Below are 15,178 nucleotides of genomic sequence, written 5' to 3'. Positions count from 1 at the left end.
GGTGGGAGAGGAAATGCGTCCTTGGGAGTACTGGGAAGTGTAGTTTATGCATGCTTCGTTGCACGGATCTGCTCCCTCTACATTCTGGGTAATGTAGTCTTAGACCGTTAAGAGTTGCTGAAGGAATTCCGCTTTAAGGGACGGATATGGGTTCCTGGATCATTGGTTAGTCGTCCTGTTCATCAAACTACATCCGGCACAATCTGTTTAGCGATTGGAGAGCCATGAAAGTAGGGCTGAAAAAGATAAGCACGCCCATTTGAGAGGTCTTCTGACAATCAAAAGGATTTCAGTTGCTAATTGGGTAACTTGACTACATCGTACGACTATTGGCTGAAAAGTGGGCGGGCCTTATAAGGCGTCAGCGGCTGTGTTCGGGGGCAGTCGCAGCCCCAGAGATGGCAGTGAGCGAGAGGAGGGGGCTCAGCGGCGAGAGCCCAGCGCAGTGTCGATGGGAATACTTGTCGCTGCTGGTGCTGATGCTGAGCGGCTGCTCAGGCCGTATCCACCGGCTGACTCTCACAGTGAGCCCCGCAGGCTTGGCCTCGCTGTCTCCCCCCCCCTTAGCTCCGCCGGTGAATGGAGCAGCCGCACCTCCCACTGCAGGCTGCTAGTGGTCTCGTCCTGGGGTCCCCCCGCCGGGTTCTGGTAATGGGTTGGCCTGGTTTAGGGGGGGCGGGGCTTCATCTCCCAGGACCCCTGACTCCTGGCGAATTTAATTTCAGGGGGACCCTCGGTAACAACCATAGGACTTTCTGAGAGGAGGGGGTACCTGGTAGGATCTTCCTGGAATTCACTTTGTGGAGTGGTGGAAGACTACTTTGAAAATTTAGCCCAGATAGAATCGAAAACTTTTCCAGGAAGTCGAAGCTGTTCACACCAGCATGTGAAGCCCACTCTCAGGGCAGTGCACATCAATATGGGGTCTGCCATGGGTTTGCCAGGATTTCACCCCCTGGACACTCAAACTCACCCTGTAACTGCCTGGGACTGAAGTAGGAAAATGTTACCAGCACCAATACACAGTACCCAGGAATGCTTTCTCACGTGCTCCTGTCCTGAATACAAATGTATAGAAACACGCAGTGGGGCTGGACTTGGTGGAGAGAGTGCCCTTACTGCCACTGCCTCTTTGGTTTCCTGCAGGGGGAGAAGCGAGCTGACATCCAACTGAACAGCTTTGGATTCTACACCAATGGTTCCCTGGAAGTAGAGCTGAGCTTACTGCGACTCAGCCTCCAGGAGACAGAAGACAAGTTTCCAAAGGTGAGGGGGTTCATGGGAGAGCTCAGTGCACAAGTTCTGAAATTCCATCCTAGCTCTGTCCCTCACCAATGTGATCTGTGGCAAGTCCCAGAGCCTCCTTGAGCCTCAGTTTCCCCACCTGTCACTTAAGAATGAATACGGCTGTGAGGCCCAAATTGAACCTCTTCTGAGACCCCTTAAATGAGACTCACGGAGGTAGTGATGGATGCAAAAGCAAGAGGAACTTTATTGTTCTAACGTGCTGGGGTCGCCCCACTTTGGGAGCAGACTAACGGGATTATGTACTTTTCAAACCAGCAGGGCAGAATTCAAACAATTGGGGCAGAATTTGAACAATGGTAACTAGGCACGGAACTATGTACTACGGATGGAGAGAGGCAACCTTCAAACCGACTCAGTGTACCATTTTGGGACTTTCCAAGGAAGGGGGGGGCGTGGGGAGTCTCAGGTGGCTTTGTCTAACAGTTTGGCTTGCAGCAGTTCCAGAAACTAAACTAGCTTTTTTTTTTTTTTTACTTCCTGGAAGGGAGGGGTCCTGTGCTTGGAGGTTTGTGGTGGAATTTTCCTACTGCCTTAGATGGACCCCAACTCCGGCTCTTTCACAGTATCTCATGCAGTCTGGGTTTGGGGGTACAGATCTTAGTGTCCCGGCTGGCTGAGGCAGGAGGATCAGAAGTTAGCCAGCCAGTATGTATATGTATATATGTGTGTGTGTATGTGTGTGTGTGCGTGCATGCATGTGCGTGTGTGTGTGTGTGTGTGTGTGTATGTATATATATACATATTGCATTTTAATCATACTCGCTTCTCCCCCTAACTCCACCAAGATCCATTCCTACCTTCCCAAACTCCTCCCAGTTCATGTTATTCTTTTTAAAGACATGGCCTCACTATGTAGCCCCAGATAGCCAGGAACTCTGTGTAGACCAGGCTGGCTACAAACTCGGAGATCTGCCAGCCTTTTTCCCAAGTGCTGGGATCCAAGGCCTGTGCTCTTTGTTTTCATCTGGGGCCACAACCCTCCCTCCCTTCCTCCCTCCTTCAGCATCCATCAGCTGTCCTCAGCTCCTCAGCTAGGTGTTGGGTCTGAGCACCCCTCTTCGCCCCATGCTGCAGTATGGACTGACTCTATCCTGTGTGGGCAACTGCAGCTGCAGAGAGTTCATAAGCAGCAATCTGCTGTGTTCAGAAGACACTGTTTCCCACTGGCCCTCCTCAGCCTCCGACTTACAGTCTTTCCTCTTCCTCCTCCTCCTCCTTCTCCTGAGCCTTGGATGAAGAGCTGTGATATAAATGACCCATGGGTAGTGGCCTTGTTTTTTTAGTTTGTTTGTTTGTTGTTTGTTTTGGCCAGGAGGTAATGTTCAGGACAGGATCTTAGAACTCACTATGTAAACCAGAGGCCTTGAACACAGAGATCCACCAGCCAGGTGCTGGGATTAAAAGGCATGCACTCCTGGGCCTAGCAAGCAGCCTCATTCTGACAGTTTGATTTAAGACAGGATCTCATATAGTTATCCTCAATATCAAGCCCCTTCTGCCTCAAGCCCATAGTCTTTAAAGTTGCACGTGTGCTCTGTTCTGTCCAGCACCATCAACGTTTTCTATGAGTAAAACCCATCAAGAAGTGCATCCCGGGCTGGAGAGATGGCTCAGTGGTTAAGAGCTCCGACTGCTCTTCCAGAGGTCCTGAGTTCAATTCCCAGCAACCACATGGTGGCTCACAACCCTCTGTAATGGGATCCGATGCCCTCTTCTGGTGTCTGAAGACAGCTACAGTGTTCTTATATATAATAAATAAATAAATTAAAAAAAAAAAAAAAAGAAGTGCATCCCACATGAGCATTGTGGGCAAGGATGGGGCAGGTCACTGAGAAGTCACCACACAGTGGGTGCTCAGTTCCTGTGAATGGAGCCAGTAGCACTGCTACATGCTGAGGCAGTAAAAGACAGCTGCAAGTTTGTACACGCAGTCTCAGCCTGGGCAATATGGTGACTACCTTACCAACAGGGATCCCTGACTGGTCCCTGTCTCAAAGCAGAGCAGAGAACTAGGCTATGTTTCTTCTGGGGCACAGGATAGTTTGGGAGCCTTTTCTCTTTCTCTTTCCTGTCAGGTGGGATTCAGCTTGAGCCGAGTTCGGTCCGGCAGTGTTCGCTCCTACTCGGTGAGTGGAGAACATCAGAGGGGACGAGGGAGAACAGGTGTGGTGTTGGGGACCCTGTCTTCTCCATGTTAGGACTGCAGGGAAAGGCCATGGGGTGGACAGGGAAGCACACTGAACAAGGCTAAACCCATGGGCGGTTGTAACCCAGGCCCCCTCTGTCCACTCCCCAGAGCCGGAATTCCCATGAATGCCCTCTGGAGAGAAACAGCAGCAACTTCCTGGTCCTGTTCCTCATCAATATCAAGGACCTGCAGTGAGTTGGGGTGGGGCGGGGGACACCCAAAGCCCTAGGGAGGAAGCCAGTCACTTACTGCATGGTACATCCTGGGTTTGTCTCGTGTGTGTGGTGTGTGTGTGGGGGGGGTGTGTGTGTGTGGTGTGTGTGTGTGGGGTGTGTGTGTGGGGTGTGTGTGTGGGTGTGTGTGTGTGTGGTGTGTGGGGGGGGGTGTGTGTGGTGTGTGTGTGTATGTGTGGTGTGTGGGGGGGTGTGGGGGGGTGTGTGTATGTGTGTGTGTTGTATGTGCATGTGTGTGTGGTGTGTTTGTGTGTTGTGTGTGTATGTGTGGTGTGGGGGGGGTGTAGGGGGGTGTGTGTTGTGTGTGTATTGTGTGTGGTGTGTGTGTATGTGTGTGTGTTGTATGTGCATGTGTGTGTGGTGTGGGGGGGGTGTACATGCATGCTGCTGGAAATTGAACTCACTGCCTTACAAATTGTAGGCAAGTACTACACTCCAACCACATCACTGGGGGAAGGGGGGGAGCAGGGAACCCCCATCCCTGAGCCACACTCCCAGCTCCTCACTTGGGGATTCAGGGTAGAGGCTCCACCCCTGAGAAACCCCAGTCCTCTTTGTACTTTTAAGACAGGAACTCAGTACTTTTTACCAGTTTGGACCTTGATGCACTCTATAGCCCAGGCTGACATTGAACTTGGCAGTTTTCCTGCCTCAGTCTCCCAGGAATCCTGACTCACAGGCCTTCTCTCTATAGACCAGGCCATGTGGTCTTTTAATTTTGTGCTTAAATGGCCCATCCCAGTGAACTGATAGTTGCTATTACAGGTAGCCATGGGTGTGTCAGCTACTGTGACAGGCAATGGCCAGGTGCTGAGATTGGTGACCAGCGGCTCAGAGAGATGTACCAACCCCATAAGACATCCATACACGTTCTCTACCTGACCGTACACTTGACCCTCCCCCTTCCCGATTCCTCCCCTCACCCCAGGGTCCAAGTCCGAAAATATGGGGAACAGAAGTTGTTCATCTCCCCTGGCCTCCTCCCTGAAGCTCCCTCCCAGTCAGGGCCCCCGAAGCCAGACCCAACAGGCACCCCCAAGGACAACCATGGTAAGTCCAGGCGGCCCACAGAGCTGTGCCAAAGACCAGCTTTAACACTACTGGGTAAATTAAACCAAGGCAGGCAGCAAGGATTGGGGCATCAGTGATTAGGGTCAGTGCAGACGACTTCTGGCAGTTTAAGTCCTGCTGATAGCAGCAGGGAATTAAGAAACTTAGCTACTTGAGTTCTGTACTCTTTGGCTCACAGCCTCTTGCTGACCAGGACAGAGGCTCAAAGTTAGTTAACTCTCAAGAGTCAGAGAAAAGGGAAAAGAAGAAGGCAGGCACACAGACAAACACTGGATGAAGCAGGAAAGGACTACACCAGAACTTAATTCTTGCTTTCAGTTTGTTATAGCTTTTTAGCCATACATCTCTCTAAGTGGAAAGGATTACCTCAGATAGTGTTACACAAAAGGGCAGTGACAGAAGGATGCAGTGAGTTCAAAGCAGTGTTTTCATTCCATAAGCTCATTGTAAGTTCAAAGCAACAGTTTCCCATGGCCTCACTTTATCATGGTGCACACCTGTGGCCTCATCCTTGGACCTGGCCTAGAATGAATGTTTTCCTTGATCACAGATCTGCCCCAAGCCGATTTCTCTTTTTAGTGTAATCATGAAATCCTCGTTATGTAGCCTTCTCCTGGGGGAAGGGGCACATTCTACTCTTAATTCTTCTAACTTTATATCCCTTTCTAATAAAACGACTAAAGCTGTGTCTCCTTAAACTTTCTTCCTAAACTCATTTGAATCAAATCAGGAATTCTCTATAAAGTCTCTATTCATCTAGACAGCATTAATTCATGAAAGTTGATCTTCCTGTTGATCTACAGGAAATTTACCCAGTAGGGTGGGCTGTCACCCAGAAGTAATCACACCAGGCTACAGGCAGTGAGGGTGTCCCGGTGTCCACTCACACCAAGGCGCATGAGTGAGGAGGGTGGCAATGATAGGCCGAGAAGCACACCAGTAGCAGTCCTGGGATGAAGCGTCAGGCTGTGCCTCACCAGAGCCCACCCATCTCAGCCATGTCAGACAGGGGGCCGTCTCCAGGAAGCTCACCTGCCCACTGCAGCTCTTCCTGCCTGGCATCCACCAGAGCTGTCCTGGGCATCCCCCGAATTTTCTGCCCATTTGTCTTTTGACAGTCATTCACCCATCTCCAAAAAAGATGTCTGCAGTCAAGGAAGATCAGGCAAAGCTTACAGTGCCCCAGGTTTCCGGGGATAAAGCTCTCCCAGCGGGACACAGGCACTCATCTGATGGCCAGCCACAAAGCCAGCCACCCACACGGGGGCCCAGTGGGAAGGAGAAGGATCTGGTTTTGGGACTGGGCCACCTCAATGACTCCTACAACTTCAGTGTGAGTGTCTGTCCTCATGTCGCCACCTCCCCTGAGCCAGATCGTGGCTCAGGAACCCTCCAGACTGACGCCCCCTCTCCCCATGACCAGTTCCACATTGTGATCGGCTCCAGGGCTGAGGAAGGCCAGTACAGCCTCAACTTCCACAACTGTTACAACACAATACCAGGCCAGGAGCAGCCGTTCGACCTCACTGTGAGTGTGGGGACAAGTGTAGCACACGCAGCTGAGCAGCTTTGTTTTCATTCTGTGCTTTTGCTTTCTAGGCACACTTTCCTTATCTGGGGGGAAGGGAGGAGCCATCACAGCACATGTGGAGGTCAGAGGACAAGGCTCAGGAGTCAGTTGCCTCTTCCGAGGTGTGGGTCCCAGGGATCAAACTCAGGTGGTCATGTTTGGCAGCAAGCTTCTTTACCCATGGAGCCATCTTGCCAGCCCCTGGATGAACTTCTTTTTTTTTTTTTTTCCTGGAGCTGGGTACCGAACCCAGGGCCTTGCGCTTGCTAGGCAAGCGCTCTACCACTGAGCTAAATCCCCAACCCCCTGGATGAACTTCTTTTTTTTTTTTTTTTTTTTTTTTTGTTCTTTTTTTCGGAGCTGGGGACCGAACCCAGGGCCTTGCGCTTCCTAGGTAAGTGCTCTACCACTGAGCTAAATCCCCAACCCCCTGGATGAACTTCTTTTTTTTTTTTTTTTTTTTTTGTTCTTTTTTTCGGAGCTGGGGACCGAACCCAGGGCCTTGCGCTTCCTAGGTAAGCGCTCTACCACTGAGCTAAATCCCCAACCCCCTGGATGAACTTCTTCTTTTTTTTTTTTTTTTTTTTTTTTTTGTTCTTTTTTTCGGAGCTGGGGACCGAACCCAGGGCCTTGCGCTTCCTAGGTAAGTGCTCTACCACTGAGCTAAATCCCCAGCCCCTGGATGAACTTCTTAAAGTCCTTCATTGCCCTCCTCCGATTGGAAGTATTATGAACATATAGAAATTAGCTAACCAGGTGGTTTTCCTCAGGGTGGAAAACCTGTCCATCTTCATACTGGTTTTTGTTTGTTTTAGTTTGGTTTGGTTTGAGACAGGGCCTCACTTTGTAGCCCTGTCTGGCCCAGAGCTCTCTCTGTGGGCCAGGTTGACCTTGCACTCACAGAGCTCCACCTGCCTCTACCCCCCAGAGTGCTGGGATTAAAGGAGCCACACCCAGTTCACCTTGCTTTTTGCAACAGGGTCTCTGGCTGCCTTGAAGTTCACAGATTCTGCCAGGCTAGCTAGCAAGGGGAGGAATCCTCCTGTCTCTGCTTTCATGTTGAGATTTCAAGCAATGCCACCATGCCTGGCTTTTTTTACCTGGGTTCTGGGGATCTGAACTCTGCCCCCCATACTTAAAGGCAAGCACGTTAGCACCTGAGCTGCTGCCACAGCCACATGTGTTGTCAGATATCAGAGCAACCTAGACGCTTGCTTTACACTCACTTTGAATGTGTGTTTGTGCGGTGCGTGTACAGGTCAGAGGGCAGACATATGTCTCAAGGTGCCACCTGAGGCTGTCCTTGACCTACACAGACAGACCACACGATATGCCCTGAATGGTCCAGTCACAACATGGGTACATGGTATTGAATCACCGTGGGTCACTTTTCTCCTGGTGTCCCCTGGTGTCAGCATCATGAAACACCTCTGTATCCCTGGTGTGCACTGTTTAGATGTTATGAGCCTTCTGGAAATGCGGGAGACGCTATGCAAATACTTGCTTACTCTTTACAGAGACTGGGTCGTCCTTGGGTGTTGGTTCTTCTAGGGTCCCAGTGCCATTCCTCTGGCTTCCAGTGTAAGACTGTGTGCTCATTTGAGAGGTGGGACCAACTGAGGCTCTAGCTAGAAAGTAGGAGAGCTAGAGACTAGAATTTCTGAAACCCAAAGCTAGAGCTCAGGGGCAAGGCCGCCCATCTGCATTATCATCCCCCTTCTCTTACAGGTAATGATCCGAGAGAAGAATCCAGAAGGCTTCCTGTCAGCAGCTGAAATCCCCCTCTTCAAACTCTATCTAATCATGTCCGCCTGCTTCCTGGCTGCCGGCATCTTCTGGGTGTCCGTGCTCTGCAAGAACACGTAAAGCCCCTCTCCACCCTGCCCTCCCTTCTCCTTTCCTCTGAGAGCCTCACATGTTGTCCTCAGTGAATGCTCTCCACCCCATTCTCCCTCTGGCAGGTACAGTGTCTTTAAGATCCACTGGCTCATGGCAGCCCTGGCGTTCACGAAGAGTGTCTCCCTACTCTTCCACAGCGTGAGCACACAGGGCCCGGTGACGACACAAGGGTGGGATGGGACCTCTGTCTGCCTGTGAGCCTTGTCTGCCTCATCTCTCTTCCGCTCAGCCCAGCTCTCGCTGCCCAGCCAGCCTAATGTCTGACCATCCCCACCACCTAACTCGTCTCTTGGGTGGAGGGAACCCACGGTGACTTGACTGTCACCTTCATCTCGCCCTGCCCACAGTCACCTACTTGTTCCATAATTATTCCCTGTGTTCCTAACTGCCTCCCCCATCCTCCTCCCTGACTAACTCCCTCCCCCATCCTCCTCCCTGACTAACTCCCTCCCCCCATCCTCCCCTCCGACTGCTCATACGTCTGCTGGCCTCCAGATCAACTACTACTTCATCAACAGCCAGGGCCACCCCATCGAAGGCCTCGCCGTCATGCATTACATCACTCACCTGTGAGTCACCCTGCTCTGCACACAGGTGGGGAGGCAGGCAGAGAGGGCTGGGTGTCCACCACATCAACCTATCGTCAGACCACCCACCCCCGGTCTCCCAGGCTGAAGGGCGCCCTTCTCTTCATCACCATTGCCCTGATCGGCTCGGGCTGGGCCTTTGTGAAGTATATGCTGTCGGACAAGGAGAAGAAGATTTTTGGGATTGTGATTCCCCTGCAGGTATGGGGCGGGGCTTCCATTGGGGGTCTAGGAGGATACAGGAAGGGAGGCTCTGGAGACATGTAGGGAGAGATTGAGAGAGGAATGCTAGGAACTGCTATAGGCTGGCATGCTCAGGTGGGCTACAGGAAGGGAAGTCTGGTGTGGGGATGACACCACCTGGCACCCCACCATCCCCACAGGTCCTGGCTAATGTAGCATACATTGTCATCGAGTCCCGTGAGGAGGGCGCCAGCGACTATGGACTCTGGAAGGAGATCTTGTTCCTGGTGGATCTCATCTGCTGTGGTGCCATCCTCTTCCCAGTGGTCTGGTGAGGATGGGAACCCGCCCCTCAACCCACCTGAGGCCCTGCACCCTCACCTGGCTGGAGACCTGCCTGCCAGCCCCACCAAGACCCCTACCCTCCCCCAGAAGACTCCTGTACACTGGACGGGGTCAATACTAATTAGTTCCCATATTCCTCCACCCATTCCAGGTCCATCCGGCATCTACAGGACGCATCTGGCACTGACGGGAAGGGTGAGGACCCCTCCTGGTCTTTGTCCCAGCCCTGCTTTCTCTCTGACACTGGTGCCGGGCTCCACTGTTGACCTGGCTGAGCTCATCCCCTGTCCCTCAGTCGTCCAGTCACCCGCACACACACTGCTCTTGCAACTGCATCCTCTTGCTCTGGAACAACTCCCAGGTCCTGTCCCCTTCTCCACTGCCTCCCCCCACCTTATCCCACTCTGTGCCCACCCACAGTGGCAGTGAACCTGGCCAAGCTGAAGCTGTTCCGACATTACTACGTCATGGTAGGAGTCCTGCCTTCCCACCGCCTGAGTCCCTCCCTGCTGGCCTCTGTCCCTGAGCCCCAGCCTTGACCTGCCCTCTGTCCTTGTGCCCCATCCCTGTCCCTTTTCCCCCTGCCAACCCCATGCCCCCAGGTCATCTGCTATATCTACTTTACGCGCATCATCGCCATTCTGCTTCGAGTGGCAGTGCCCTTCCAGTGGCAGTGGCTGTACCAGGTAAGCGAGGTGGGGACCCCAGTAGGGGAGTCCCCAGGAGGGTGTGGGTGGTCAGGAGTGTGGTTGACCAGGAAGCCCCGCCTAAGCCCGTGCTCCGGCCCCCAGCTCTTGGTGGAGAGTTCCACCCTGGCCTTCTTCGTGCTCACCGGCTACAAGTTCCAGCCGGCGGGGGACAACCCATACCTGCAGCTGCCACAGCAGGAGGATGAGGAGGACGTACAGATGGAGCAAGTGTGAGAAAAGCTGCAGGGCGTGGCGGGGCCAAGCATCTTTGGAGCTGCCCCAGAGCACTCCACAGGGCCATAGGGCAGGATTGTGGGTGGCGGAGCCAAAAGGAACTAAAAAGGTAGGGAGGGTATGGGTGGCTCTAATGCTGCTCCAAGTGGTGCTTGGAGATGCCTAGGAGTGGGACAGGGCTGGCTCTGAGGTGGCTGCCGAGGATGAGGGTTAGGATCTAGGTGACCTCATCTAGGGATGTGGATTGGTGGGCAGCTCGGAGGCTGGCTCTGAGGTGGCTGCCGAGGATGAGGGATAGGATCTAGGTGACCTACAGGGATGTGGATTGGTGGGCAGCTCGGAGGGTGGGCAGGTTTGGAGTCACCGTAAGGACAGGATTAGAGTGTTGGTAGGGGAGGATGGGCTGTGGCATCCAAGTCTGTGGAGCCTCAGAGGCAAGCTGGGTCAGGACCAGACAGCTCTGGAGGACAAGACTATGTATTACCCACCTGCTAGGCCCAGGGGTGGGGAGGGGAAGGATGGAATGGGAGTGGGTGGGGCCAAAGCGGCTCCTGGACAGGGTCTGCTCACACTCAGGGGCTAGACCTTGCTTCTGCTGTGTACCCTCTCCCAGGATGACAGACTCTGGGTTCCGGGAAGGCCTGTCCAAAGTTAACAAGACAGCCAGCGGCCGGGAGCTGTTGTGACTTCCCCGTGTTCAGAGATCCGCCTTCAGACCTTCTGCACCTCGCTGCGCTACACTTGTCCCCAAGTGTGCAGGGAGTCCAAGAGGAAGCTGCTCACAGGGCACCAGGGCATGGATCCCAGGGAGCTTTTCAGAGAAGATGCCCTTCTCCCAGCAGCACCACCCTCTCCTCGCCGGGTACCCTTCAGCCTCTTGTACAATAAGGACCAGTCTCCTTTTCATTTCTTACGTCTCCTGACTTTGAGCGTTCTGAGTGTCTAAGGCAGTCTGCATTTATGATCTTGAACCCTGAATTCCAGTCCACATGGTGGCTCTGGAGAGCCTGGGCTTCATAAAACTTTGATTAGTAAACAAATAAAGAGAAGGCAGAATTCTCAGTGAGGGGAGGACCGCCTGCTGAGCTGAAGCTGTGCTGAGCCCTGTGCTGCTGGGGACAGCATGACCAAGTCCGCACTCCCACCCCAACCCTTACGGACCTTTCACGTCACCAGACCCGGCCATTGAAGTCTGGGAGGCCAAAGGAAAGGCGGTGATGGGCCCGTGCCTCCTGAAGAGGGTGCCACCGGGCTGCGGGAATGGTAAAGTGCTTCCCATGTTTGTACCAGGACTGGAGCGCAGTCCTAAAGCCTCCATTAAGATCTGTACATGATGGTAATCCTGGCGCTGGGGAGGTGGAGGAGACAGGTCCCTAGTGCTGGCCACCCAGCCAGCCTAGCCGACTTCATGCGGCCCTGGCTCTTGAGGTGACACCTGAGGAACAGCAGGCAAGGCTGACCTGTGACTCATATCTACAGACATACAATCAGGGTGGGTTAATGAACACCAAGTACTTGAGGCCACCCAGTAAAACTAATGGGTGCCCGGCACAATTCAAGCCCGTAACTCTTAACATTCAGAAAGCTGAGGCAGGAGAGTTAACTAGGTTTTGAGGCTAGCCTGGGCTAGCGAGTGAGATCCTGTCTATGTGGAAATGGACAGACATGGTCATGAGGACCCAGCAGCATCCTCGGCCTGATCCTCTTAGAGACCCCCTTTGAATGAGCTCTTCAAGATGGCTCTCCTTTCTGCCCTCCCCTGAGGATACCCAAGAATGTCTTTTATAGAGTAAGTGCAGAGACATAATGGTGGGGAGGAGTGGGGGAGAGAGGCCCAAGTGAAGGCTTCCACTGTAAGGAAAAGAACCCAGCTGCAGCCCAGATTCACAGATAGCCCAGCCAGCAGAAGCACCACAGGCTAGGGAGGCTACATGAAGAAGGTGGGAGGCAGAGCCAGGCCTGGCTGGGGCAGCAGCAGGCAAAGTCTCAAAATCAGACTCATGAGGCTGTTCCAGGGCCCTGTCAAGAGGAGACTCCAGCCCTCCCTGTGCAGTGTACACGCTGAAGTAGGTGGTGATAAGCCTCCCACTCCAAAGGCAGCAAAGGGGCCCCGAGGGTGAGGGTTAAGGGTTATGGGCCTAGTGTCCTCACAGGACTCACGAGTGGGAAGAGGTGAGCTGGAGTAGAGGGCAGGGGAATGACCTGCATAGCCTTCACACCTCGCCTCTCAGGCTCAGGGTCAGTGAGAGTTTTCTCAAAAAAAAGAAAAACCGGGAGAGCAAGAGGAGGGAAAAGGGGACAGAGAAGTGAGGTGTACGAGAGACACCTACCTGAGTGTTCTGTTTGTCTGGTGCATTTCACGTTCTCTGGGGATCAGGCTGAGGCTGGACTCTACCCTCGCCCTCCCCCTTCTCTGTCAACTAACTGGGTGCAGCAAGCATCCACACAGGGCTCAGGGAAGAAGCTGATGTCACGGGCATGTGGACTGTAGAGGGTCAAGGTCCCTGGGCGTTAATGAGTTACTGGGGAAGAGGGTACAAGATGGACAGGGGTTCCAGGAAAGCGGTGCAGTGCACAGACCTGTCCACGAAGTGGGGAAGCGGAAGATGGGAGCCTGAGCTATTAAGTATGGCGGGAATCCTGTGGAGGAAGTGCTGAGGGGTGCGCAGAGTAGAATCTGCCAATCAGAACTCAGTGCCCACCCCTTCCTCTCTCATCCTCTTCTGAAGCCAGGGCACCTCACTGATAGAAGGGTCTGGCTATGTAGATCAGGCTGGCCTGGAACTCACAGAAGTTTGCCTTCCACTGCCTCTCTGAATGGGTGCACCGTGACACCAGGCATTTCTCATGTTTTAAAGACTGGTTTGTTCAAAGAGCATTTTATTTTACCTTTTTTAATATGCTTAGGCCTTTTTGTACGTCAGGCTGCCCTTATACTCTCAGTACCCAAGGCTGACCTTGAATTCCTGATCCTCCCAGGCACTGCCATATCCAGCCTGCTCCAGCACACCTAGCTCATTTGGAATTGTGAGACAAGGTCTCACTATGAAGCCCAGGCTGGCCTGGAACTTGTAGCAATCCTCCTGCCTCAGTCTCTCAAGAAGAGTGCCAGGCGTGTACCACCTCCTTGCACTACTCTCCAGTGTGTGTGTGTGTGTGTGTGTGTGTGTGTGTGTGTGTGTGTGTGTGTGCGCGCACGCACATGCGTTCATCTGTCTGTGTGTGTGTGTGTGTGTGTGTGTACCCAAAGTTAACGTACAGTGACATACTCACTTTGTACTTCCCTTTGCTTACCAAGGCGACTCACACTGGCTCCCTCTAGTCCAGCAAGCCAGCTTGCCCAGGGCCCAGGGAATCCCTACCTCTGCTGGGGTTATCTATCAGTGGATGCTAAAATGCCCACATCACTAACTTTATACATGGGTGCTACATTTGAACCACTGACCGGGTCTTGATATGTACCCCAGGTTGGTCTCAAATGACAATCTTCCCTCTTCAGCTTGAGCGTTGGAATGACGGGCATGCACCACCCTGCCTGGGATGACTACCTTTTCCTTGTTTGTGTGTGCAGGGGTAATTTTTTCTAGCCAAATACCTTGAATAGATGTATGTAAAAGCACTATAACAGTCTTGAAACCAGAACACTGGACACAGGGCTCCCATTTGCTGGAAATCCCCTCACAATCTCCCTGCCTTGCTGGCTCAGCAGGCCCACTCTCCCCCCCCCACACACACACCCCAAGTTCTAGACACAAGTTCTTGTTCCCCTAGAGGAGAGTCGCTGGGCTCAGGAATTCCCCATCTCTCTTCTTTCTCTCTCTCCCTCCCTCCCAGCGGGCCCTGGACAACTCCTGGCTTCCTGGTTACCTCCCAGCACCTAGCTAGCCCTGCAGTCTGGTGACTTCCAGGACAAGGTCTAGACCCTTGCCACATTCCCAGCCAGCCCAGAAGCAAGGATGAATATTAACCCTCATGTTGAGAATTGATCTTTCTTCCTCCACCACAGAGTTGGCTCCTTTGTAATCAGCCAGCCCTGTCAGTCACAGACCTCCACCCACCAAGATAAACAAGTCTGTGAGAACAAAGAAAAATCCTGTAAGCAGGAAAGAAGCCAAGCGGTAAACCAAGAAGTAGTGAAGAGTGGGGCCGAAAGCTCAGTTGGAGTGGTGGGGTTTGCGGCCAAGCCTAGCAACTTAAATTCCATCTCAGGGACACAGTGGAAGGAGAGAGGGAACACCCACAAGTTGTCTGACCTCCACACATGCATGAGTATATATATAAAAAACAGAAATAAGATGCAATTTTTAAAGTGTGTTAAATACAAATAAATAAGATGCAGTTTTAAGGTATGTTAAATAGACCAAGAAACAGTGTCTGGAGTAGGGCAGAGGGAGAACCAAAACTGGCAAAGGGGAACACTTAGACACCCAGTTTCAGAAGCTGGGCCCCAGTTTTGGAGGCAAACCTGCACCTCCCTCCTCCCCCTTCCTCCTTTCCCCTCCCTTTCTGCCTTCCACAGAAAAGATGTCGAAATCACAACTAAAAGACAAGCCAGGTTTGTTCTAACTCCCAGCCACCCCTGTGCCCCAAGAGGCCAGGAAAAATGAGTGTTTTACAGGAAACCAGAGCAAACTGTCCCCTTAACCCCTTCATGGAAGGTTTCGTGAACACTTGTTCTTGGATTGGGTATCACCACGTTGGTTCAAAGTGTTCCCCCACAGCCATTCCTCTCCCAGTCACAGAGGACAGCGTGGTGACAGTAGGCATCAGGGACATGAGATTCCAGTTACCACCCAAGACTCAAAAGTTCCTAGTCAAGTGGGTGTGGCCACCAGTCAGATCATCACTCCAGAGCTGAAACAGCACAGGTC

At 52.7% G+C, this 15,178-nt stretch overlaps 1 protein-coding gene across 8 annotated transcripts; it reads left to right on the top strand.

Moving 5' to 3' along the window:
- The first annotated feature begins 346 nt into the window (after positions 1-346).
- On the top strand, positions 347-11,369 carry Gpr108 (G protein-coupled receptor 108). 8 transcript variants are annotated; one of them, XM_006244285.5, is made up of 17 exons: positions 347-524; positions 1,147-1,266; positions 3,384-3,434; positions 3,605-3,687; positions 4,658-4,779; positions 5,919-6,133; positions 6,224-6,328; positions 8,099-8,232; positions 8,299-8,407; positions 8,765-8,838; positions 8,940-9,057; positions 9,240-9,370; positions 9,536-9,579; positions 9,805-9,854; positions 9,987-10,070; positions 10,176-10,303; positions 10,921-11,369. In XM_006244285.5, the coding sequence occupies exons 1-17, from the start codon at positions 399-401 to the stop codon at positions 10,991-10,993; spliced, it is 1,767 nt and encodes a 588-aa protein (XP_006244347.1). In that variant the 5' UTR covers positions 347-398; the 3' UTR covers positions 10,994-11,369.
- Positions 11,370-15,178: the final 3,809 nt, after the last annotated feature.

Source organism: Rattus norvegicus, chromosome 9, assembly GCF_036323735.1.
Source record: "Rattus norvegicus strain BN/NHsdMcwi chromosome 9, GRCr8, whole genome shotgun sequence".
NCBI classification, from domain to species: domain Eukaryota; kingdom Metazoa; phylum Chordata; class Mammalia; order Rodentia; family Muridae; genus Rattus; species Rattus norvegicus.
This window is presented reverse-complemented; position numbering and strand designations above follow the sequence as displayed.